Source organism: Lissotriton helveticus, chromosome 2_1 (genome assembly GCF_964261635.1).
Source record: "Lissotriton helveticus chromosome 2_1, aLisHel1.1, whole genome shotgun sequence".
NCBI classification, from domain to species: Eukaryota; Metazoa; Chordata; class Amphibia; order Caudata; family Salamandridae; genus Lissotriton; species Lissotriton helveticus.
In genome coordinates, this window is record NC_136059.1 from 306413356 (window position 1) to 306439759 (window position 26404).

Consider the following 26404-nt stretch of genomic DNA (forward strand, 5'->3'; position numbering starts at 1 on the left):
CTTTGTCCACTGCAAGTTCATTTAACAGCTTACCCCATTTCATTTTGGAGTGTTTCAACTCTGTTGCATGTGGTCTGTCTAAACTTCGTACTCATATAACTTGTTTAATGTCTTCATCCTTCTGCAACTCTTCTATCCACCCACTTTGTTGTTGTTCCTTGCGTAACCTCACACACACACACACTTACCAAATCCTCTTCACCCACTCCATCAGCACCTGTTTTCTCCAAATCCACTAATCCCAACAAACAGTCTGCTGAGTATTTGTCATCACTGGTAACATATTGTACAGCAAAACAAAAATCTTGCGCACCCACAAACCGCCTCCTAATACATGACGTGATGGTATCCAAACCCTTCCTGCCAAATACTTCTACTAGTGGCTTATGGCCTGTTTGAACTGTATACCTGATTCCAAAAAGAAACTGTTTGAATCTATTGATGGAAAAATAAACCGCTGGAGATTCCCTCTCCTCTCAATGGCAGAATAGTTACATTCTGCTTCTTCAGACTTTGTTAAACACAGGCTATCAAATTCTCCTTGCCATCATTGGTTTGAATAAGAAGAGCACCCAAACCCTTTGCAGTGGCATCACACACTACCTTGGTGTCACAAGTTGTATAATATGCCTGAAGAGCAGGAGCATTGCTAAATTCTTTTTTTTATTCGTATAAATTCATTTCCACACTCAATATCCCAAAGAAAGTCTATCCTTTTCCTTAGTAGTTTCCTCATTTTAAATATATTACTAGCAAAGTCATTAATGACCCCGCTTTAGTATTCCACCATGTTGAGAAATTATGACAATTCTTCGCTAGTCTTCAACTCTTCCTTGATTAGATTGTTTCAATCAGTACGTGGCCTTATTCCGGTTTCTCTGATTCTATACCCGAGGTAACTGACCTCAATTACCCCAAATTTACTACTGAGATCAGTCTGACAGGCATTTTGTTTTAAATGATACACCCCAAACGGTGTTACAAATGCGGTTAGATCATAAGAACCCTCTTCCAGTTCAATCTGGTGTTATGCAGACACCAAGTCAAGAATAGTTAATACCTTTGCCCCAGCAAACATTGTGACCATTTCCTAAATGTTGGGCAAAGGAAATCAGTCTACCACAACTTCTCTGTTTTAGGGCCTGCAAGTCCACACAAAGATGGATGTCCCCATTCCCTTTGCGTGCCACTACTTTAAGTGCCAACCATTCGCCTTCACTGGTTCGATCACCCCACACTCACATATTCTTTCCAATTCATCCTCCACTGCAGTTTGTAAATTCATTGGAATCCTCCTATAGCCACTACCAGGCTTGCATTCATCCTCAATCCGATTCTGTGTTTGTACCCACACAATCTTCCTAGTCTGTTTTGGAACAAACCTTCAAATTCCTTCACAAACTTGTTCTGATGAAGACTAACTAAATACAGTTCAACTTGAGGTATTCTGTAAAGATATGAACTCGCCCCCAAATCATTTTGATGAGCCCACCCCAGCAAATTGTCTCGTTGGCACAACACGTATATCTTGCCAGATGTATATTTCCCACTAATTCTAATGTCAGCCACAAAATATCCAAACATCTAAATTTTTGTCCTTCTTTAACCACCAGATTTTAAATCCATCACCATTAATTTCCTCCCTTCAGAAAACTTTCTCACAAATGTCTGATTGGAAATTATAGTGAAGTGTACATGAATCAAATTTCATTGAGACCTGCACACCATTGATGGTTACTACCTCTGAGGTAAACAATTTGTTTGCTTCACCTATTTGTAATACTACTACCTGACATGCTTCATAACCTTTACCCCTATATGTTTTCTTACCTCTATTCCTACAACACTTGCTAAAATGACCATTGATCATTGTATTTGTGAGCATTGTAGCGCGATAGTTAAAAAGCATTACCGCACCTTTAACTGGCATTTCACGCCGCTCGCTCTGCTGTATATTGCAGCGCGACATTTAAACAGGCTTTCTCTATTTTGCTGGGACTTTGATTACGTTCCCGGGGCCTTCATACATTTGCTGCCCCTGCCTCGCATTGCCTTTGACCCTCCATTTTGTAGACTTGTTGTTCCCTGGCTCGCCCCTCCTCACGCTACCGCCTCCCAGCTGCTGCCCCTCCCACCCACGGATAGAGGGCTCCCTACCTCCTCAGACCCACTGTGACCGCCCGGACCTGCTCCAGCACGGTCACTCCCCCACGCTCTCGACCCCACGTTGTGCAGAGCTGCTGCTGAACACCTCTGGTATCGTGATCTGTGCATGACTGAATTTAACTGCATCTTTGCGGAGCACTGCTGACTATTACATTGTATTTGTGAGCATTGTAGCGCGATAGTTAAAAAAAGCATTACCGCACCTTTAACTGGCATTTCACGCCGCTCGCTCTGCTGTATATTGCAGCGCGACATTTAAACAGGCTTTCTCTATTTTGCTGGGACTTTGATTACGTTCCCGGGGCCTTCATACATTTGCTGCCCCTGCCTCGCATTGCCTTTGACCCTCCATTTTGTAGACTTGTTGTTCCCTGGCTCGCCCCTCCTCACGCTACCGCCTCCCAGCTGCTGCCCCTCCCACGCTCCGCCCCCTCCTCTCTCCATTTATGGCCAATGCCCCCACGCGCAGCGTCCACGCGCTACGGCCGCGCCGAAGGTGCGCCAAAGGTAAGCCCGTCTACGCCCGTCCGCGCCTGGACCGCGCGCCCAGCGCCAGAGCCCCTGCTCCTCGTAATGCCCACCCCTCCCGCATTACTTATGATGCCACCTCCCTCCTAGCCCTTAACCCCGGCCGCTCCCCCAACTGCGTCCAAGCCGCCCCTGGACACACCCATGGACCCTTTTCCTGCAACTCCTGCAAGTTCGACGGCACCAAGAACAACTCCTCATCTACGAACACACACCAGATATCCGACCCCAACCACCTACAATGCATCCTGCTCAACACCCGCTCGGTCCACAGGCACGCCATCGACCTCTGGAATCTACTAGACACCATCTCTCCGGACGTCGCCTTCCTTACAGAAACATGGATGAACGCCACATCAGCCCCAGACATCACCATTGCCATCCCGGAAGGCTATAAGATCATTCGCAAGGACCGTACCGGCCACACAGGAGGAGGCATCGCTATCGTCCATAAGAAATCCATCCGCATCTCAACCAGCTCAGACGTGAATCTCGCCAACACTGAACACCTTCACTTCCAGATCCACACCAACCCCAAGACCACACTCAGAGGCACCCTCCTTTACAGGCCACCAGGACCCCGCGCACAATTTAGCGAGGACATCACGGACTTCATCACTCCACACGTGCTCCCCTCCGAGGATTACATACTTTTGGGAGACCTCAACTTTCACCTTGAAAAGAACAACGACCGCAACACCACCACCCTTTTGGACAACCTCGACAACCTCGGACTTAAACAACTTGTCACTACCCCCACCCACATCGCAGGTCACACACTCGACCCTATCTTCACCTCCAGCAAACATGTCTCCTTCAGCCACACTACAGCTCTCCTTTGGACTGACCACAGCTGCGTTCACTTTACCTACAACAAGCCCACATCCAACAACCACCCCCAACCCACTCTGCAAAGAAACTGGAACAAAATCACCATCGAGCAGATCTCCTCATCGCTTCTTCAAAACCCCCCAGCCCATTCCTCAAACCCAGACCAAGCAGCCACCAACCTCACCCATTGGTTATCTAACAGCGCCGACATCCTAGCACCACTGAAAAAACGACCAATCCAAATAGGCAGCAAGAAGGCCTCCTGGTTCAACGACGACCTTAAGAAATCCAAGAAACTCTGCCGCTCCCTTGAGAAGGCCTGGAAAAAAGACCCAACCACCAGCACCAAGGACGCCTTCAAAAACGCCACCCGCATACACCACCAACTGATCCGGAATGCCAAGAAAGCCGCTTTCAAGGACCGACTAGATAACAACGCCCACAACAGCAAGGAATTATTCAACATCGTCAAGGAATTTACCAACCCCTCAGCCAACTCCAACGACATCACCCCCTCTCAAGCCCTCTGCGACTCCCTTGCCTCATTCTTCCACAACAAAATTGCAGACATCCACAACAGCTTCGACAACCGACCCAAAGACCAACCCACCCAACCCCCTGCAGGACCCCCACCCCCCCTGAACATCCTCAATGACTGGAAGCCAATCTCCACTGAGGACACCATCCGTCTGATGAACTCTATCCACTCAGGATCCCCCACAGACCCATGCCCTCACCACATCTTTAACAAAGCAGACTCCATTATAGCACCGCACCTCCGTGACGTCATCAACTGCTCCCTCAACTCCGCAACCTTCCCGGAAAGCTGGAAACATGCCGAACTCAGCGCCCTCCTGAAGAAACCCACAGCTGACCCCACCGAACTCAAAAACTACCGCCCTATCTCACTCCTTCCATTCCCGGCCAAAGTCATCGAAAAAGCAGTCAACAACCAGCTCGCCGCATTCCTCGAAACCAACAAATCCCTCGACTCCTCACAATCCGGCTTCCGAGCCAACCACAGCACTGAAACCGCCCTTATCGCAGCAACAGACGACATTCAAACTCTACTGGACAATGGAGACACAGTCGCCCTCATCCTCCTCGACCTCTCCGCAGCCTTCGACACGGTCTGTCATAGCACCCTTTTACAACGCCTCAGTAACGTCGGAATCCAAGGTAAAGCACTGGAATGGATCACCTCGTTCCTCACCGGAAGAACCCAGAGAGTCCGCCTTCCACCATTCAAGTCAGAGGCCACTGAAGTCATCTATTTACAACAAGGGGTGGTGAGGGACAGAGTCTCTGAAATAAGCAGAATACTCTCACCCTGTCAAGAGATCAGGGCTAGATCCAACACCGTTTTTTAGCTCACTGCACCATCCCAGTTTCAGAACCTGGCTGTATGCAAATTAGTCTGTTCCTGTCCCAGTGCATGATGGGAACAGGGCAAACCAAACTACAAAAGCCAATTCTTACACTGGGAAGGAAACAAGCTTCCGGGGACCGGTTTCTGGCATTACAGCCGTCTTCGGCCCGGCTTGCTTGAATCCTGATGGTGCAATGAGCAAGGGACTCATGTCTGAGTATACCCTTCCACGCTTAGGGTGGACAAAAATATTTACAACAAGGGGTGGTGAGGGACAGAGTCTCTGAAATAAGCAGAATACTCTCACCCTGTCAAGAGATCAGGGCTAGATCCAACACCGTTTTTTAGCTCACTGCACCATCCCAGTTTCAGAACCTGGCTGTATGCAAATTAGTCTGTTCCTGTCCCAGTGCATGATGGGAACAGGGCAAACCAAACTACAAAAGCCAATTCTTACACTAGGAAGGAAACAAGCTTCCGGGGACCGGTTTCTGGCATTACAGCCGTCTTCGGCCCGGCTTGCTTGAATCCTGATGGTGCAATGAGCAAGGGACTCATGTCTGAGTATACCCTTCCACGCTTAGGGTGGACAAAAATATTTACAACAAGGGGTGGTGAGGGACAGAGTCTCTGAAATAAGCAGAATACTCTCACCCTGTCAAGAGATCAGGGCTAGATCCAACACCGTTTTTTAGCTCACTGCACCATCCCAGTTTCAGAACCTGGCTGTATGCAAATTAGTCTGTTCCTGTCCCAGTGCATGATGGGAACAGGGCAAACCAAACTACAAAAGCCAATTCTTACACTGGGAAGGAAACAAGCTTCCGGGGACCGGTTTCTGGCATTACAGCCGTCTTCGGCCCGGCTTGCTTGAATCCTGATGGTGCAATGAGCAAGGGACTCATGTCTGAGTATACACTTCCACGCTTAGGGTGGACAAAAATATTTACAACAAGGGGTGGTGAGGGACAGAGTCTCTGAAATAAGCAGAATACTCTCACCCTGTCAAGAGATCAGGGCTAGATCCAACACCGTTTTTTAGCTCACTGCACCATCCCAGTTTCAGAACCTGGCTGTATGCAAATTAGTCTGTTCCTGTCCCAGTGCATGATGGGAACAGGGCAAACCAAACTACAAAAGCCAATTCTTACACTGGGAAGGAAACAAGCTTCCGGGGACCGGTTTCTGGCATTACAGCCGTCTTCGGCCCGGCTTGCTTGAATCCTGATGGTGCAATGAGCAAGGGACTCATGTCTGAGTATACCCTTCCACGCTTAGGGTGGACAAAAATATTTACAACAAGGGGTGGTGAGGGACAGAGTCTCTGAAATAAGCAGAATACTCTCACCCTGTCAAGAGATCAGGGCTAGATCCAACACCGTTTTTTAGCTCACTGCACCATCCCAGTTTCAGAACTTGGCTGTATGCAAATTAGTCTGTTCCTGTCCCAGTGCATGATGGGAACAGGGCAAACCAAACTACAAAAGCCAATTCTTACACTGGGAAGGAAACAAGCTTCCGGGGACCGGTTTCTGGCATTACAGCCGTCTTCGGCCCGGCTTGCTTGAATCCTGATGGTGCAATGAGCAAGGGACTCATGTCTGAGTATACCCTTCCACGCTTAGGGTGGACAAAAATATTTACAACAAGGGGTGGTGAGGGACAGAGTCTCTGAAATAAGCAGAATACTCTCACCCTGTCAAGAGATCAGGGCTAGATCCAACACCGTTTTTTAGCTCACTGCACCATCCCAGTTTCAGAACCTGGCTGTATGCAAATTAGTCTGTTCCTGTCCCAGTGCATGATGGGAACAGGGCAAACCAAACTACAAAAGCCAATTCTTACACTGGGAAGGAAACAAGCTTCCGGGGACCGGTTTCTGGCATTACAGCCGTCTTCGGCCCGGCTTGCTTGAATCCTGATGGTGCAATGAGCAAGGGACTCATGTCTGAGTATACCCTTCCACGCTTAGGGTGGACAAAAATATTTACAACAAGGGGTGGTGAGGGACAGAGTCTCTGAAATAAGCAGAATACTCTCACCCTGTCAAGAGATCAGGGCTAGATCCAACACCGTTTTTTAGCTCACTGCACCATCCCAGTTTCAGAACCTGGCTGTATGCAAATTAGTCTGTTCCTGTCCCAGTGCATGATGGGAACAGGGCAAACCAAACTACAAAAGCCAATTCTTACACTGGGAAGGAAACAAGCTTCCGGGGACCGGTTTCTGGCATTACAGCCGTCTTCGGCCCGGCTTGCTTGAATCCTGATGGTGCAATGAGCAAGGGACTCATGTCTGAGTATACCCTTCCACGCTTAGGGTGGACAAAAATATTTACAACAAGGGGTGGTGAGGGACAGAGTCTCTGAAATAAGCAGAATACTCTCACCCTGTCAAGAGATCAGGGCTAGATCCAACACCGTTTTTTAGCTCACTGCACCATCCCAGTTTCAGAACCTGGCTGTATGCAAATTAGTCTGTTCCTGTCCCAGTGCATGATGGGAACAGGGCAAACCAAACTACAAAAGCCAATTCTTACACTGGGAAGGAAACAAGCTTCCGGGGACCGGTTTCTGGCATTACAGCCGTCTTCGGCCCGGCTTGCTTGAATCCTGATGGTGCAATGAGCAAGGGACTCATGTCTGAGTATACCCTTCCACGCTTAGGGTGGACAAAAATATTTACAACAAGGGGTGGTGAGGGACAGAGTCTCTGAAATAAGCAGAATACTCTCACCCTGTCAAGAGATCAGGGCTAGATCCAACACCGTTTTTTAGCTCACTGCACCATCCCAGTTTCAGAACCTGGCTGTATGCAAATTAGTCTGTTCCTGTCCCAGTGCATGATGGGAACAGGGCAAACCAAACTACAAAAGCCAATTCTTACACTGGGAAGGAAACAAGCTTTCGGGGACCGGTTTCTGGCATTACAGCCGTCTTCGGCCCGGCTTGCTTGAATCCTGATGGTGCAATGAGCAAGGGACTCATGTCTGAGTATACCCTTCCACGCTTAGGGTGGACAAAAATATTTACAACAAGGGGTGGTGAGGGACAGAGTCTCTGAAATAAGCAGAATACTCTCACCCTGTCAAGAGATCAGGGCTAGATCCAACACCGTTTTTTAGCTCACTGCACCATCCCAGTTTCAGAACCTGGCTGTATGCAAATTAATCTGTTCCTGTCCCAGTGCATGATGGGAACAGGGCAAACCAAACTACAAAAGCCAATTCTTACACTGGGAAGGAAACAAGCTTCCGGGGACCGGTTTCTGGCATTACAGCCGTCTTCGGCCCGGCTTGCTTGAATCCTGATGGTGCAATGAGCAAGGGACTCATGTCTGAGTATACCCTTCCACGCTTAGGGTGGACAAAAATATTTACAACAAGGGGTGGTGAGGGACACAAGGATCTTCACTCAGCCCAACCCTCTTCAACGTGTACATGAGCCCCCTCGCGGTCATCGCACGCCAACACAACCTCAACATCATCTCCTACGCCGACGACACTCAACTGATCCTATCACTCACCAGAGACCCTAAAACTGCCAAAACCAACCTGCATGAAGGAATGAAAGAAGTAGCCGAATGGATGAAGCACAGCCGTCTGAAACTGAACTCAGACAAAACAGAAGTCCTCATCCTAGGCAACTCCCCCTCCGCCTGGGATGACTCTTGGTGGCCAGAGGCCCTCGGAAAAGCACCCATCCCGACGGACCACGCACGGAACCTGGGCGTCATCCTGGATTCCTCACTCTCGATGAACAGACAAGTCAACGCCGTCTCTTCATCATGCTTCAACATTCTTCGCATGCTCAAAAAAACATTTCGCTGGATCCCCCCCGAAACTAGAAAAACAGTCACCCACGCTCTGGTCACGAGCCGACTGGACTACGGAAACACCCTCTACGCCGGTACCTCCGCTAAACTCCAGAAAAAACTCCAACGCATCCAGAACGCTTCAGCCAGGCTCATATTAGACATCCCGCGTAATGAACACATCACTGGTCACCTGAAAAACCTCCACTGGCTCCCCGTCAATAAGAGGATTACTTTCCGGCTCCTAACCCACGTACACAAAGCACTCTACGAAATCGGACCCGAATGCCTCAACACACGTCTGTCCTTCTACACCCCCTCCCGCCAGCTACGATCCTCCAACCAAGCCCTTGCCACTGTACCTCGCATCAACAAAACCACCATGGGAGGTAGATCCTTCTCCTACCTGGCAGCTAAAACATGGAACTCACTTCCCACTCACCTTCGCCTTACTCAGAACCACCTAGCATTCAGAAAGCAACTTAAAACCTGGATATTTGACAAATAATTCCCCACCCTTCTTCAAGCGCCTTGAGACCCTCTGGGTATGTAGCGCGCTATATAAATTTATTGACTTGACTTGACAGGAATTGCACACCTGGGACCAGGCTGGACAAGATCCATTAGCGGTATGGTCCTTGAGTCTACATCAGAAACATGTACTTCTAAAATCTGGTTCAGCCTTCATCTGTCACTTAACCTCTGATTCCACTTTCCTCTAGGAGTTCTATTGTATTTTCACCACACAACTGTCACACTTTATTTTTTTGCACCATTCACCCCTTTTTCTGCCTTAAGTTCCCCCACACACTTCAACAGATGTTCAACATGTTTAGCAACCAACAGTACTTCCTCAAGCGGTGGCTATTTTTCATCCACAATTCCTCACATATTTTATCACTATTGCTACGCAGCGCAACACAAACTGGTCATGAATTTTCTCCTTAACTGCACCACCAAACTTGCATGTCGATGCCAGTTTCCTTAAGCTCATAACAAACTCCACTACCGACTCATCCTGACCTTGGTTCCTCAATCCAAAGTGGTACATCTCTTCGGAAGGGTACTGACGCGTGGCAAATAATGATCTAGTTTGGCCATAGCTATTTCGAATTTATCAAGATCACGCATTTCAACCTGACTAAGTCCAGGGAAGTTTTCTAGCACATCTTGCCCCTCTCCACCTGAACAATGCAACAAAAGTGCATACTTCCTCTCTGCACTAAGGTTTGTGCCACACACCCGTGCATAATTGTTAGGACTTTTTTCTATTTTGCTCATATGAGTAAAGGCTCTCCAGGAGATGGTAAGAAAAAGGGAGGATCTATGATATTCTGTATGCTAACTTGTAACTAATAGCAATTAAATTCCGACACTCTGTAAAAATAGCACCAATTAAATTCTGTAGGTGTTTGTATCTCTGCAGATAAATGTGTACACACTAATAAAAAAAATAAACTGGAGAGGATATACAAAAAATGTATTTAATTATAGAGGTGTGCATGTCACTGTTGAAACAAATACAAGCACAAAAAAACGTAATGTTGATCACATCATCGTTGTAATCCAGAGACTTGCAGCAGCAAACAGCCCAAGTCAATATGGACGCCTAGATTACTGCTGAGAAATGCTCTTTATAAGATGTCCACCATAGCTCTGTAGTTTGAGGAAAGCCAATAATATGGGATGTTCATCAAACCACTGCAGAGACGTGCCCATTCCAAACTGTCTGCTGTAACTCTGCATCACGGGAAGACCGAATGAGCAGGGAAGCTCGCCTTGCTCATGCGTGCGCACTCCTCTTGCGTGCCTCGGACTGAAATGAGGAGTTTGGTATCCTGTGTATATTTAATTTATTTGTAAGTACTAGTAAAGTGTCACTACATATGCTCAGGGCCTGTAAAGTAAATGCTACTAATATCCCTCCAGCACTAATTATGCCACCCACTTAACTAGCACTTTGCAGCCTGTGTGGGCAGTTCTATACTGCCATTTTGACCTGGCAAAGTAAACCTTTTGTGAGGCCCAACCCTTCCCTTTTAGGTCTAGCCTAGCGCAGCGCGCATGCACTGCTCTGGGAGATCGGCCCCTCGGAATCACTCTGGACTTTTCACAAGCTTGTGCCTTTTTTCCAGCATTATTCCTATTGGGCTTTACGTGCATCTTTCTAAAAAGACAGTACACAATTGGGCAAAGGTGGGTGCCTGTCCCACCTTTCCCAGTAAATATATCCACCCATGGCCTACAGGTTGCGGGAGCAGGCCTTGGCGTTAAGGATAATGTTTATAATTAGTGCGTCGCAAGCGGCCGCGCTTGTTTGTTTTTCTCTACGTCACCCAAATAGTTGATTTCAAATAAACAATCATCAAAAAGGCAGTTTTGAAACTAGCACATGATCATCACCGTTTGAAAAAATTTCAAGTGTCTGCATTTGTAAAGTATAAAAGAAATACTTGACTACTGTACAACGTTAAAACAGCGCTACAAAGACACCCCCGTAATCTTTACATAAGCCCCCGGAATTCATCTGAAGCCCTCCCTAACTTTGCAATACGTTTCTAAAACTAGCGCCTAGGAGGCTATTAGTGGCCTAGCGGCTAGAGCAGTCGACTGGATAACCATGTTGGAGTCTCGGAAGAAAAGCTCATCATCCAGTGATTCTTTGCAAATCACTTGATCGTTCCATGCCTCCGGCCTCGCTTGTTTGTTTCTTTGTACATCACACAAATAGTTTATTTCAAGTTAACAGTCATCCAAACGACTGTTTTAACACCAGCACATGATCATCACCGCTTGAAGAAATTTTGAGGGGCTGCATTTGTAAAGTATAAAATAAGTACTTGACTACCGTAAAACATTAAAACAGTGCTACAAAGACACCACCGTAATCTTTACATAAGCCCCAGAATTCATCTGAAGCCCTTCTGACATTAGAATGTAATTGTTGGTTTAAAAACTGCACTGCAGGGAGCGTGAAAACTTCTGCCTGTTTAATTTGCTACCCTATTATTAGTATTGTTCATCAGGTACCCTGCAGTTTATTTGTACAAAATAACATTTTAAATAAGTACTTCTCAATGCAGGTCTACAATATGCCAAATAAATGTGTTAAAGCTTCCACACACAATAATGCAAAGCATAACTAAAAACTTATAAGGTCCCAAAGGCAAGACTTATTGGCTATGCCAATGCAATAGCGTAGGCCCTCCAGACGGCAGGGTGCAGTGTATTTAAAAAGTTGGACATGTACTTTTAAGTATTACATGTCCTGGTAGTGAAAAAAACTACTAATGCCGTTTTTCACTATAGCAAGGTCTACCTCTTCCATAGGATAACATTGGAGTGACCTTAATACATTTTAAAAGTGTAATTTCCAAATGAGAAGAGATAACCAGTTCATGTTTGGGTCTCTGGAATTGGAATTTAAAATCCTAACTTATGGTTGGATTTTAAAGTACAGTTTTGAAAATACCCCTTATAGAAAGTTGGCATTGTCTAAACTTGGCCATTTAGTTACCTGTACCTGGATCACATGACTGGGTGTAGTGGACAGTTGAGCTTTGTGTATTCCTCCTAGACAGCAACACACAATAGGGAGCTTGGGTGTGCCTGAAGGGCCTGTCACTGGCAGAATGGGAGGGAGAAGCTAAGCACAACCTCACTTACATTTGAATGAACTGTGTCCTGCCTCCACAAAAAGTGCTGCTTTACCCCCTGTAGTCAGCCAGGAGCCAAGACCGGGGAGGCAGAATGCTTGGGAACATCAAAAGAAACCTCTAGAAGCTTCTCCCCCACTTCAAATGCACAACTGGGTATAAATTATGAACCTAAGACACCAACTCTTTAGTATACTTCTGGACCTGTGAATACACTGCCAGGAAGAAGGACTGCTGTTCTGCTGAAAGGACTGCCACTCTGCTGGACTGCTGCTCTGAAGAAACTGCTGCCCAGCTGTACTGGCCTGCTTGCCTCTTGCCCTCTTGTCTGGAGAGGAAGAACTTAATCTTGAACCTAGGGCACCATAGTGACTCCGAAGGCTAGTCTGCTGGCCTCCTGATCTGAGCCTCATGGACGTAATATGCTCCCCTACATCCTGCCCCAGCACCCAGCTGCAATGAGTTCCTGACCCACCAAGTGGTGCTTGTCGGACCCTGGGTGTGGCTCAGCGAGCTGAAATCTTGCTCTTTGTGACTGCGAACGGGCCCATTTGCACCGAAACTTCACCACTCGCACCGCATTTCTACGGTGTGCGCCGCCAGCCGATTCTTTGCACTCCAGCATCGATCGCTCACGGTAACCGCCATGCGACGCTTCTGCCTGTTTGCGACACCTGGCCTGCTCTTTGTGCTTCGCCGACAGCCTCCTGTGATGCTCTCCTTGCTCATCATGGCTATCTCCAATGCAATCTGCACTCTTGGCGCTGTCTTGAGAAGGTAAAATCTCAGTAAGACTAATCTGAGGACTGCCTGCGCTCCATCGCTGTGGGCCTAAACTTGTGACTTTGACCAAGTCCAGCGCAACCAGATATCCAGACCGGGTGCTTTGTGCTTTTTGGAGCTATTTTCACTAAATTGTTTAAAAATGTATATCTCTGGTTATACTGGTTAGATTTTTGTCACTTTGGTCTTGTTTTATTTATTACATTTTACTCTAGTTTTCTAAACCTGCTATGGGATATTTTTTGTGTGCTGTTTTCACTGTTTTATTGTTTGAAGTGTTATACAAATACTTTGCACATTGCCTCTAAGTTAAGCCTGACTGCTCTGTGATAGAGGAGAACCTGTTTGCCAGAGGAAAGCCCTCCCAGACTCTCCCAATGGTTCCAGGGAGCATCTGCGACAATGTGATTGCTGAGGGCTGATAGGGCTGTGAATGCCTGTTACTTTCGGCAAATTTGTGTAAATTCGGACTATTTCAGGCTCCAAAGAGATAAGAATGGTTTGGGCGGCAGGTAATAGTCCTTTTTAATGTATACTGAATTAACAATTATCTAATGTTGTGGTAATCTCAAAATTAGCCAGAAGCCCACCTTGTGGTAGACTGTCCTAACTGCTGGTGTTTACAATTATGTGCCAATGCTGAGCACCGGAAACCATAGGCTCAAATTAAGCACTGCATGATGAAAATCTACATGTATTAGAAGAGTGGTTTTCTATCTTTTCACAGTCCGCTGGAGTTGGAGCAGTGCTCTCTGCAGGTGCTCGAGTCAGATGGGAGCCCCAGTCTCAGCCTGCTAAGGATGATGGGTGAAAAGGGTTACACCGTGCTTGATCTGATGGGCTTCTTGCAGTTGCTGGGGCACAGCGATGCAGCCCACCTTCTGAAATCCTCAGGTTGGTGGCTATACGTTTGTGCTTCCATTTTCACTATGCATTGTTGTTATGTCCTAATTGCATTGTGCATGCCAACAACGAGCTGCTGTTTGCCACAACCACTCTCTATTAGTTTGGTACATCAAATCTATATCCATCGTGACAAGAACCTTGAACACAGAATACATGCTTAGGAGCTTAAATACTGCGAAAGAGCAGAGGGGGCATTTTCATCATACACTGAGGTTTACCATAGGAGTGTATACCTAGAACCAAGATGATCTTCATCCCTCACGGTGACATTTGTAAACACTGTGACAAGTGCTGTGTTGAGCTGCAAAAGTTTTTTTTTTTATACCTCAATATACATTTATGTTGTATACATTAATTTACCGGTATGAATACATGTAACCCTCCATGGCAATGACAAAATGACATGTATAATTAAAAGTGGGGCAAAGCAAACCTCTCTTTGGAGAGAATCCAGTTTCATTTATTTACAGCATTTGGAATGCTCAACAGCTCTTGTGTGGACAGTTTCACAACAATGGTGCTTGCACGAAACAATTAATGCCAGTCATGTTGTATTGACTGAAGGAATGGGCAACTACTTCTCTAATGGGGAAACTTGTTTGGTAACACATTTTAAGTCTCTTCAGAGACAACACATGCGCTTGTTAGATCTTCCCTGAGACAGCGCACGCAAGACATTTTTTTTAGCTTGCAGGAGTTTTAGAGCCAGCCCATTGGTTACCATTGATTAGGTTCATCGTCACTTTCATTTAATCATTTCATTAATTCTTATTGGTCAGCGAGTGCCAGTTTCACTTCCTCTTTGTCTCATTCCAAGAGCATGGACCAGACCATCTCTACCCCCATCCCGGCCCACGTTGTTAGTTGCTCCTGTTATTCCCACCCCTCCCGCAATTTGTTTTTGCTTGCCTGGTCCCAACCTACATTGCTCCCCGCCCACCCACCCCGCCTTCTGTTGTTTTGCTCACCCCATTGTTGCTGGCCATGTAGTCCCATTCCCCAACCCCTTTTGTTGATTGCCCATTACCCCTGTGACTGAAATTTTTTTTTTTAAGTGCTATGATGCGGTCAATGCTGGCCACATCATAGTATTTTTATTTTTAGTTTGTTTTCTTTCAACCATGCTACACAGCAACCGTACTGCTGTGCAGCATGGCAAACAAAAACCTTGTCAAAGCCAAATAGCTTAACTATTTGGATTTGTCGGGGGGGCGTGGCCTAGCATCGATCTAAGATGGCCACGTAAAGTGAGGCTCCGATACTTGTCCCTTCCCCGCGTCTATCCTGATTCATGATCCGTCCTGTCTGACGTCGGCCCCGTGTGGCGGGAACAGTAGCGGTCATCAACCCGCTTATACCGGCTTGCCTTGCACGTCGGAAACTGAAGATACGGGCCCCAGTGAGGTGAGGCCTGCCTACGAGACAAAAGCCGGGACCCACAGTGCTGAGGGAGGCCAGGCCGCCACAGGTTAAATGGAGCTGCGCTGCTGGGCAGAGACCGGGGTTACACCAACATGACGGTGACCGGAGGCCCACGAGGAAGAGCCGGTGAGGCAGGAGGGGCATGTTTATCGATACTGGCACAGCGCACAACAGCCGCGAATCTGCAAAGGGCGGCGGCGCGCTCATGAACATTGGCATGCTCCGCTCCATTCCTTATATCGGTGGTTATCTATGCCGCCTAAGCTGATCAGACCCGACATCGCAGAGCCCATTACTGCTCAAAAAGTGATATGGAGCGATACCCCAGAGGTCCAGGGGGTGAAGTGTGATGGTGGATGGCCTCCTGTAATACACCAAGTGATTAACGCAGTTCGCCGCTGGTAAAGTGGAAGTGGACCTCCCAGGTGGTCGGTGGGGGGTGCACAGCTGGGCACAATAGAAGATACCACCCTCAGGATCCGTTAATACTGAGCCGGCCTGGCTCCCGGTGCCACCGCTGCCGCAGAGGATTGAATTGAGGGGCGCCTTTCCCCGGTGGGGGTCTGAACTGGTGTTGGGTCCCCCGTTGTCCAGCCCCAAACATTGGTGCCCTGGCCGGTCGGCCCATCTGTCATGAGCTGAGAGAGGCTGCACGTCCGTCTCCCTGAGTGCCCCGGGCCAGTTGGGGGCAGGCACTCTGCAACAAAATGGAGCATAATAAAGGCTCGGGCCCGAGGGACAAAACTGACGAAGACTAACAAACTGGACCGATACACTGTATCCAAAGAAGCGCAGCACAGCAGGTTGTCTAGACTTCACGCAGAGAGTACAGAGACAAAGGAAGTCAATCCCATCCATGAAACGCGACCTCAGAGAAAGAGGCTGAAATACTCAATGCTGTTCCCGGTGCTCCTCCGCGGTAAAGGCGGAGGGCAGAACGTGGTTCTTCGAACAACCTGAAGCAGTGGAGGAGTGAATTGAACATCGCAGAATGAGGAGTCCCAACGACCGCAGTGGCAGGGAGTGTCCGGACAATCGACCTGCTTGAGAGAGAGACTTGGCTGACGGCAGAATTTGAACTGAGTAACTGGGACCTGGAGTGGGGTGGGCCTGGGAGGGTGGTTTCTTGTTTTTGATTGTCGGTGCCTGTAGACTTATATGGTTTGGAGTTATTTGCTTTCATGGGTACCTACATGTGACATGGTCGGGGTAGGGACACAGAGCTTTTTAATTCCCCCCTTTTCTTCATCTTTGAGTTCCTTATTGGGGCGACAGGCACTCTGCAAGTTTTCAATGGGCAGTTTTAGGCCCAGAGTGCAAGACGGCAGGGTGGGAGGTTGTTGGGAGGGGGTGTTTTGTTCTGTTTTTATTGTGTTCATTATTTCAGCAACGACTATTGTAATTTTAGACGGGGAAGTAGACGCACACACTGCACTCGCCGTAAAGGAGATGAAGAGAATTTTCAATTGGCCATGGCTGCACGAAGTGACGGCGGGATTAAATTGTTAAATTGGAATGTCAACGGGTTGGGGGACAAGATAAAGCGTAGTGTTGTCCTCCAATACATCAAGCGTCATGACCGTAATGTGCTCAGGAAACGCATCTTATTGGCAATGCATGCAAGCCCCTGCATCGAGGGGGTTACAGATTGTTGGCGCATGCAGGATTTACCTCTAGCTCACGAGGGGTGGGTATCATGATGAAGAAATCTTTTCCCCTTGTAGTACAGGCGACCTGGACAGACGATCAAGGGCGATACTTTGGGATTTTGGGCACATGGGAAGGACAGTCCATCACACTTCTGTCGGTTTATGTGCCCCCCGGCTTACAAGCTACAACCTTTAGGGACCTAGGGGCGATGCTGTTAGCTAGTCCGGAGGGTCTGTTAATATTTTGAAGGGACCTGAACTCAGTTGTCTCGGGTACACTAGATCGACACCCCGTGCAGTTAACTTCTCTTCTTGTTGGCTCCCCGACTTTCTTGAGACCATGGGGTTGGTGGATGGTTGGGGGTCCTATCACCCAAACACAGTGCAGCACACCTTTCCCTCCGGGGCCCATGGAAGCCTATCACGTATAGATTATTTTCTCATCCCCACATTCATGAAATTAAACATCTTGCAAGAGGCATTTCTGACCACCCGCCAATTTGGCTCCACGTGGTTCCCAGCTATAGACAGGTGGCCCCCATCAACCCGTGGTATTTCCGAGATCCTAAAATTTGCAAGGAACTCCTCGAGGCCATAGACAACTACTTTATTGACAATTAGGCCTCTGTGGAATCCCCGCAGATCCTTCGGGAGACCTTCAAAACTGTGATCCGGGGTCAGGCCCTCTCTTTAATCTCAGGAAAGAAGAAAGAGCGTCCGAGGGAAATGAAGTCATTGAGACGGAGATTGGCCAATTGGAGGCTGACCATATTTCAGACGACACACCCGATAAACTTCACCACCTCAATCAATCAATCAATCAGTCAATCAGTGACACTTATAGAGCGCGCTACCTACCCGTAGGGTCTCAAGGCGCTTAGGGGAGGGGGGGGGGTGCCGCTACTGCTCGAACAGCCAGGTCTTCAGCTTCTTCCTGAAGGAGAGGTGGTCTTGGGTCAGGCGCAGGTCGGTCGGGAGGGAGTTCCAGGTCTTGGCAGCCAGGTAGGAGAAGGACCTTCCTCCTGTAGTTGCTCACACTCAAACAGCAGGAATTTAGAGTGTTAGCGACTGACCAGGCTAAAGCCCTGAGGAGAGCTGCCCAGGGGTGGTTGTACAAGGTGGGAGACAAAACCGGGAAACTACTAGCGTGGTTAGACAAGAAAGAGTGCCCCAGCCGGCTGGTGCCCGAGCTCCATGGACAGGGGGGTGGGCCCTCACGGATCCCCAGGACATTGTGGACAGGTTTGCAACTCATTTCGGCGCTGCCTACTCCTCAGTGACTCCATATTCTGTGGAGGACTCCACCAGATGTTAGCCGACAAAACGTTGCCCAGGCTTTTGGTTACTGACCGCGACTTTCTAGATAGTGCTATATCCAATGAGTAAATAGCCACAGCAATCAGATCCCTCAAATCAGGTAAAGCCACAGGCCCTAATGGATTATCGATCGAACTCTACAAACTTAAACCAGACAGGCTGGCCCCATATCTTAAGACTATGTACGGGGATGCCAGAGTCAAAGGGTGCCTACCGATAGACCAGAGGACGGCAACCATAATCACCATTCACAAGGAAGGGAAGCCCAAAACTGAGTGTGGGTCGTACCGGTCGATATCCCTTTTAAATGCGGAGCCCAACATCCTGGCTAACCGGCTGATCACAGTGATCGAGGCACTGGTCCATCCAGACCGTTCGTGTTTTATTCCGCGTCGAAACACTGCACTTAACTTTACTTGCATAGGGTGCATGGCGTTCTGGGCAGGGCAGTCTCCATCCTGGAGCCAGCTATTATAGTATCCCTCGATGCGACCATGGCATTCAACACCATTGAATGGCCGTATCTTTGGGCGGTGTTGGAGAAGTTGGGGTTTGGCCGGAAATATATTCAATGGGTACAACTTTTATATGCTCTGCCTCTTGCCCAGGTGGTTGTTAATAAAAAAAATTCTGCAACCTTTGAGTTGAGTCGAGGGACCTGGCAGGGATGTCCATTTTTCTCTGGCACTGGAACCGCTGGTGGCCTGGATATGCAGAGACCCAATGATTCGAGGCATGCGCTGGTCTCCGGAATGGGAAGACCGTATCTCCCTCTACGCAGACGATATTCTGCTTTATCTGACGTATCCGAGGCGGTCCTTGATTGTGGTCTCAGATATCCTCACTGTTTTCAGTAGATTTTCCGGATACACTATTAACTGGAGTAAATCCCTGCTGTTTGTGGTGGCGGGAGAGCAGCCGGTCCCATCGCAAGGGTGTCCAATACAAATACACACTGACGGCTTCAAGTACCTGGGAATCTTTCTTTCCCTGGATCCTTCACTTCGTTATACCCAGAATTTACACCCCCCCTTTAATTAGGCTGTGAAAAGACATAAATAACTGGAAGTCACTTCCTCTTCCCCCTATTGGGAAAGGCGGCCCTTTTTAAAATGATGTCCTTGCCCCGGTTTTTGTATGTCCAGCAGAATTCCTTAGACCCGGTCCCGGCCTCCTACTTCAGGGAAGTAGAAGGGCCTCCAGCGAGATTTGGTATGGGATGGAAAGCCATGTATCGCTCTTGGCAAACTCTCCCTGAATTGGTATGATGGAGGAATCCGCCTCCCCGACATTAAAAAGTATTATTGGGCGCCTCACTGGGCCTCCATCAACCACGGTACCTACGCCCGACCCGAAGATCCAGGCTATAACATGCTCTCTGGTGGGAACTACAATAGAGCCCTTTATTCCAAACCACAACGCTTTCCACTTACAGACCGCCACCAAGCACTCAGTACATGTCTGGCACACAGCCTCTAAGGGCCTGGGATGGGAACGCAGACTTACACTTGCGACACCGTTATGGGACTCGAAACAGCTGGGTAGTTTTTGGAAAAGTAAGGGGTTTGACAAATGGGACCTAATAGGCCTCTCGTGCATTGGTGACCTGTGGGACAAGACGGACGTTAAATCATTCTCTGCACTGCAAAAACAATTTGAATTGGCTGACTCAGAACTTTTCCGGTACAGACAGGTTAGGCATGCCCTGTGCTCCCACTGGCAGCATGGTACTACCCCTCCCGAATCCTCCTCACTGGAAGATAGTCCTATCTGGGATGTGGGCATCTAGTACTCTATCTCATTGATATATAAAAAACTTATAAATAATATGTCAGACCCTCTTTACGCACTTCGAGAGAAATGGTCCAAAGATGGTATCGAGACGGAAGACGAGTAATGGCAGGGCGCCGTTTCCTCGCCCAGAGTCATGGCAATACCTGCTCGCCTCCGATTATTCCAGCTTAAAATCCTCCATAGGGTTTACGTGACTGGACCTCAGCTTGTACGAATGGGAAGATTGGACAAGGGTGAGTGCAGACGGGGGTGTGGTCAGTTTGGCACCTTTATGCATTTAATTTGGGAATGCGAGTTTATACAACATTTCTGGCGCCTCATACACAACACCATTAATGCAGTCTTGTTCACGCAATTCGCTGGAAGCCCGCAGATGCTTATTAAATATATGGGAGCCGACAAACCTAAATGATTACACAACACAGTGGGTTACTTTGGGGCTTATGACTGCCAAGAGAAATATTGCCCAGCGGTGGGAAGCACTACTTCCATCTACAGTGAGAGACTGGAAGAAAGATTTGGACTGGTCAATGTTTCGGGAGAAAAAGTGTATGTGGCCCGAGGGTGTCTTAAGATTTGGACTCGAGTGTGGGGTTTGTGGAATGCCTATCAGGGGGATATATGTCAACCTCCACTTGACGCAAGCAACAAAGATCCCCTTCGCCCTAGACTTTCCAGGCTATATTCTGTAATGGTTTCTATTGCCTATTGTAGTAGTGCTGCCTGATTTTTTACTTCTTCTGTAAGGTGATTGAAATGCTTGTTAATAAAAAGTTTTTTTTTAAACTATTTGGATTTGTCAATGTTTTTTCAAGCACTATGATATGACCAGTGTTAATCGCGCCATAGTACTTTTTTTTTTTTTTTTACTTCCAGCCCTGCTGCTGTACAACAGAACTGAAAAAACACTGACAAAGCCAATAGATAGTACATATTAGAGAAATATTGGTTTTACCAATGCTTATTGTAAACAGCGAAGGGAAGAGCAAAATTTTCTAAAATGTCTAGAAATATTTTAAATTAAAGCAGAAGGCAATGCCTTCCTGGGATGCCTTTTACAGTGTTAGTACTTCATCATAGCTGTTTCTGCGGACACATCTTATCAGTGACTAAGCACAGACCTTCTATCAAGATAGGTAACAACACAGCTCGTCCTCATCTTCATTGTCTCTTAAATTCCACCTTCTGCCTTTTGGTCCGCTTGTCACTATTTGCTTATGGCTCTGACAACCTATTTAGCCCCTTCGCTGCTAGGCTAAGCCTTTTTTTTGGCTATTTAACCGCTTGCGCGCTAGCGGGTTTTCCTGCTGTGCGCTGAGATATGTAAAAACCCTCGTTACATGACAAGGTCAGCTCGTCATGCGCGCAGCGCAGGTAACGCCCATGACGAGCTGACCTTGTCATTAGCGTCGAAGGGGTTAAGGTGGTTCACACTAAGACCCCTGTAACGTTTTAACCACATAAGGTACCCACGGCAAATTTGCGTCATTTTCTTCCAACATCATGGGGATTCTAAAGGTACCCAGGGTTTGTGGATTCCCCTGGAGGGGGACTCCGAAATTAGCCAAAATACTGCAAAATATTATTATTTTTTTAATGAAAAATGGGAAAAAAGTGCTGCAAATGAAAGTCTGTTTTTTCCCTGCAAATGGTATAAAAAAAGGATTTGTGGGGCTGAAATCATCATTTTCCCAGCTTTTAGGGAATGACGGACTTTTTGTCAGAAAACCAAAAATTTTTTACACAGTTTTGGCATTTTTCTGGGACATAGCCTTTTTGCTATTTTTTGTGCTTTCAACCTCCTTCCAGTAATGGTAGAAATGGGTATGAAAGCAATAATGGATCCTGGAAAGCTATATATTTTAGAAAAAAAGACAAAATTCTGAATTCAGCTAGGGGTCATTTGTGTAGATTCTTCAATTCCATTTGTGCCAACGTTTTCACCTGTAACTTCTTTTAATTATGACAGCTCTTTGAAAGCAATATACCGTTACATTTGCTGGACCTTACTGGTTGTGGGGATATATAGGACTTGTAGGTTCACCAAGAACCCGACGAACCCAGAGCCAAAAACTGAGCAGGCACTTGCAATGTTTTTTTTTTATTATTTACTGGGTATATAGCAATTATTCTGGGAAAATGTATATGGAAAAATCAGTATGAAAGAAACCTATGTCTTTCTGAAATGGGAACAAAATATTGAGTTTAGAAACAGCAGATATTTGCACATTTCCGAAATTGGGAATACTCTTACTAGCATGAGAATTATCCGTCATTTTTCAAAATGACTTTTTTTACTCATTGTCTTTCATTTGGAAGGCAGAAATGCATCAAAAGGCAATAGGTAATAACAGTTGCTTTACAAGTCTGAATTACCCCAAGTCTCCCGATAAAAATGGTACCTCACTTGTGTGGGTAGGCATAGTGCCCAAAACAGGAAACGGCTCAAAACGCAATGTGAACACACCACATTTTCACAATGAAAAATTTCCCTTTTTTTGCAAAGTGCCTAGCTGTAGTTTTTTAACCCTGGCTCTGCCAGCACCTAGGGAAACCTAGCAAAACTATACATTTTTAAAAACTAGACACCCAGGGGAATCCAGGATGTGGTGACTTGACTGGCTCTCACCAGATTCTGTTACCAAGAATCCCTTGCAAGGAAAAAAAATCTCCAAAAAACACATTCTCCTCACATTTCTGTGGTGGAAAGTTCTGGAATCTGCACGGATCCACAAATTTCCACCCCCCCCCACATTCCCCAAAGTCTTCCGAGAAAAATGGTACCTCACTTGTGTGGGAAGGCCTAGTGCCTGCGACAGGAAACGGCATAAAACGAAATGTGGACACACCACAATTTCACAGTGAAAAATGACCCTTTTTTTGCAAAGTGCCTAGCTGTAGTTTTTGAACCCTAACTCTGCCAGCACCTAGGGAAACCTAGCAAACCTATAAAATTTTTAAAACAAGACACCCAGGGAAATCCAGTATGGGGTTACTTGACTGGCTCTCACCAGGTTCTGTTACCCAGAATCCCTTGCAAACCTAAAGAATTGTCAAAAAACACATTTTCCTCACATTTCTGAGGTGGAAAGTTCTGGAATCTCCATGATCCACAAATTTACACCCACCCCGCGTTTTCCCAGGTCTCCCGAGACAAATGGTACCTCACTCTCGTGGGTGGGTCAAGGACCCGCGACAGGTAAAGGCCCAAAACCTATTGAGGCTACATCAAAATTACCTCTCACAAACCAACCTGGTTTTGCAATGGGGGTCCCATGAGTTTTTGGCCTGGGGGTCGGCGGCCATCTAGGGAAACCTACCAAACCCACCCATTTCTGGAAACTAGACACCCGGGGGAGTCCAGCAAGGTATGGCTTGCATGGGTCCCCCAAAATTCTCTTACCCAGAATCCCCTGCAAACCGCGAATGTTGCTTAGAAAATCACCTTTTTCTCCAATTTCTGTCGGGGAAAGTTCTGGAATATGCTTGGATACACAAATTCCCTCCCACCCAGCGTTCCCCTTCATCTGCACTGAGAGTAGCTTCATCATCCGATGATTCCATGTGGAGAGAAAACTCACTACCTGAATCTTCCCCTCTCTCCTCTGCCTCAGATGCAGAGTCGGTCTCTGAACCATGGTCAGAGGAAGACTCAAAAAGCATACCAACAACCTGTTGAGCAGTAATCCTGTGGCTAAACATTATCCTTACTAAGAAAGAAGACTGCACAAACAAGTCAACAACAACCAACACTGTGCAAAATAAGTAATAAACAAAGTGTTGCTTTAGCACAAAGATCTATATACTCAAAAACAATGTAACTCTCTATATAATATAATATAGCTACACTCACCAGTACCTACTCTGCAGAGACACAGCAAAAAGCAACAATATCGCACTAGAAAGAAAAAACAAAACCAATCACTCATAAGACAACGTACACATCGAGCACTAATGCAAATAGATTTTGGCACTCAAAAAACAGAAGCCAAACATACTGCTATTACACCATTTGCAAAAAACACATTCATGTAGGGAAATTGAACTAATTTAGAGTAAATAGTACATACAAATTCTCTTAAACACATGCAACTACACAAGCTGCAGAACCATCAGTAACAAAACCGAAACCAGGAGCAGTCTAAAGAGCAAAAGCCTTGAACTACAATAAAACAGAGAAATAAAAAATGACAATTACATTTCACAAACAGTAATACATAAAAAATTATAACACACAATGTCAGTACCCAAATGGTCAATCTGCCAGATGGGCCTTCAAATAGGGCTTAGAAAATGGGGATTAGGTGGGGTTTTCTGACAAGGCACTCCTTTCCCCAGGTGGGGCAGAAAACAACAGACAGATATTTGCTGCCCCTTGCAAAAAAACAACAGATCCACGGTGTCTAGTAGGGTTTTCTGCCTTCCCCTCCCACCTAGGGCAGAACGTCCAAAAAAGGGGCAGATCTGTAGGGGGCAGAAAATACACAAAATTAATTTAACCCCTTTGGAAGAGACCGTTGGCCAAGGGGTCGCTTCCATTATCTATAAAGGAAAATCCCTGGTGTCTACTGGGGTTTTATGCCCCCCCATACCCGGGGGCAGTAAGGCCAAGAAAAGAGCCGACTGCCACCAAGGGGTGGGGGGGGGGCGGCAGGCAGAAAAAACATCCACAAATTATAATCTGCTTTGGAAGCGAACCTTTCCCAAGGGTTCGCTTCCCCACACTAAAAAACACAATCCCTAGTGCCTAGTGGGCCAGTGGGGCAGAAAGGTCAAAACAGCGGGCATATCTGTCCCCGGGGGGGTAGGGGCAGAAAAAACCAGCACAAATTCTGAGCCCTTTGGAAGCGACCCTTGCCCAAGGGGTGGTTCTAATTAAATTAATTAACCCTGGTGGCTAGTGGATTTTAGAAAGGCTATAAAAATGGGCCGATGTGCCCCTGGGGGGGGGGCAGAAAAACATCCTGAAAAAAATGCATCCCTTTGGAAGTGACCTTTGCCCAAGTGGTCACTTCCATCGAGGCGCTTCCATCTAAATATTAATGGCCCAAAGACCAACCCTGGTGGCAGGTGGGGATTTCAGCCCCCCCTGGTGGCAAAACAGCTGAAAAAATGGGCCAATTTGCCTCCAGGTGGGGGGCAGAACAACATGAAGATAAAAATGCTCCCCTTTGGAAACGACCCTTGCCCAAGGGGTCGCTTCCATCTACATAGTGATGGCCCAAAAACAAACCCTGGTGGCTATTAGGGTCTTCTGCCCCCCCCCCCAGGGCAATACAGACCGATATGCCCGGGAGGGGGGGGGGGAGCGCAAAAAAAAATCAAGAAGAAAATGCACCCCTTTGGAAGCGCTTCCATCTATTTACTGGTGGCACAAAAAAAATCCTTGTGGCTAGTGGAGTTTTCTGCCCTCCCCCTGGGGGCAAAACGGCCAAAAAACGGGCCGATTTGCCCCTAGGGGGTCAGAAAAACATAAACTAAAAAATGCTCCCTTGCCCAAAGGGTCGCTTCCATTTAAATCAAATGAATCCCTGATGCTAGTGGGGGCATTTCTGCTGCACGATCTTGACGCTGTGCACGATCGTGAAGCAGAAATGCCCTGCAAAGAGACATCAGGGGAGAGGAAAATCTCTTTCCTCTCTCCTGATGCCTCGATGCTTTGTGCAAACCCCCACAGGAACACAGAAACCTACCTTGTTCTCTCCGCCTGGAAGCAAATGGATTCCAGAGCGTCTGGTACTTCCTGATGATGTCGGCGCGCGCTGTGCACGCTGACATCATGGGATTCCCATGGCGGGTCAGGGGTGGCAGCGGAAACTCTTCCGCTGCGGGGGTGAAATCAGACACCCATGGGGGGAGCGCCAGCGCTGCCCAGAAGGGTGGGTGCCATGACAGAGCGGTTCCGTTATGAGCACACGCCAACCGTGGCTCATGACAGAGCGGTTCCGTTATGAGCACACGCCAACCGTGGCTCATGACGGAACCACTCCGTCATCAGCATCGAAAGGGTTAATACTTGTGCACCGAGCTCCCCTGCACATAGCCATGCTGACCAGACTCTGCAGCATGTTTGGGACCCTCAAGGCCAGGCTTTGTGGGCTGTCCCTAACAGCGGCATCGCCTGGGTTGCCCTTACCCGGGGCAAGGAAAGTCTCTTTCCACTTTTCTTT

At 47.3% G+C, this 26404-nt stretch overlaps 1 protein-coding gene across 2 annotated transcripts in view; it reads left to right on the forward strand.

The window, feature by feature from the left end:
* The window catches only part of MALT1 (MALT1 paracaspase), a 716169-nt gene that overhangs the window by 101855 nt on the left and 587910 nt on the right, over positions 1-26404 (forward strand). For both annotated transcript variants that reach the window (XM_078674893.1, XM_078674892.1), the window contains exon 2: positions 13874-14040. In XM_078674893.1, the coding sequence (XP_078531019.1) occupies positions 13874-14040 (167 nt within the window). The remainder of the gene's footprint in view (positions 1-13873; positions 14041-26404) is intronic.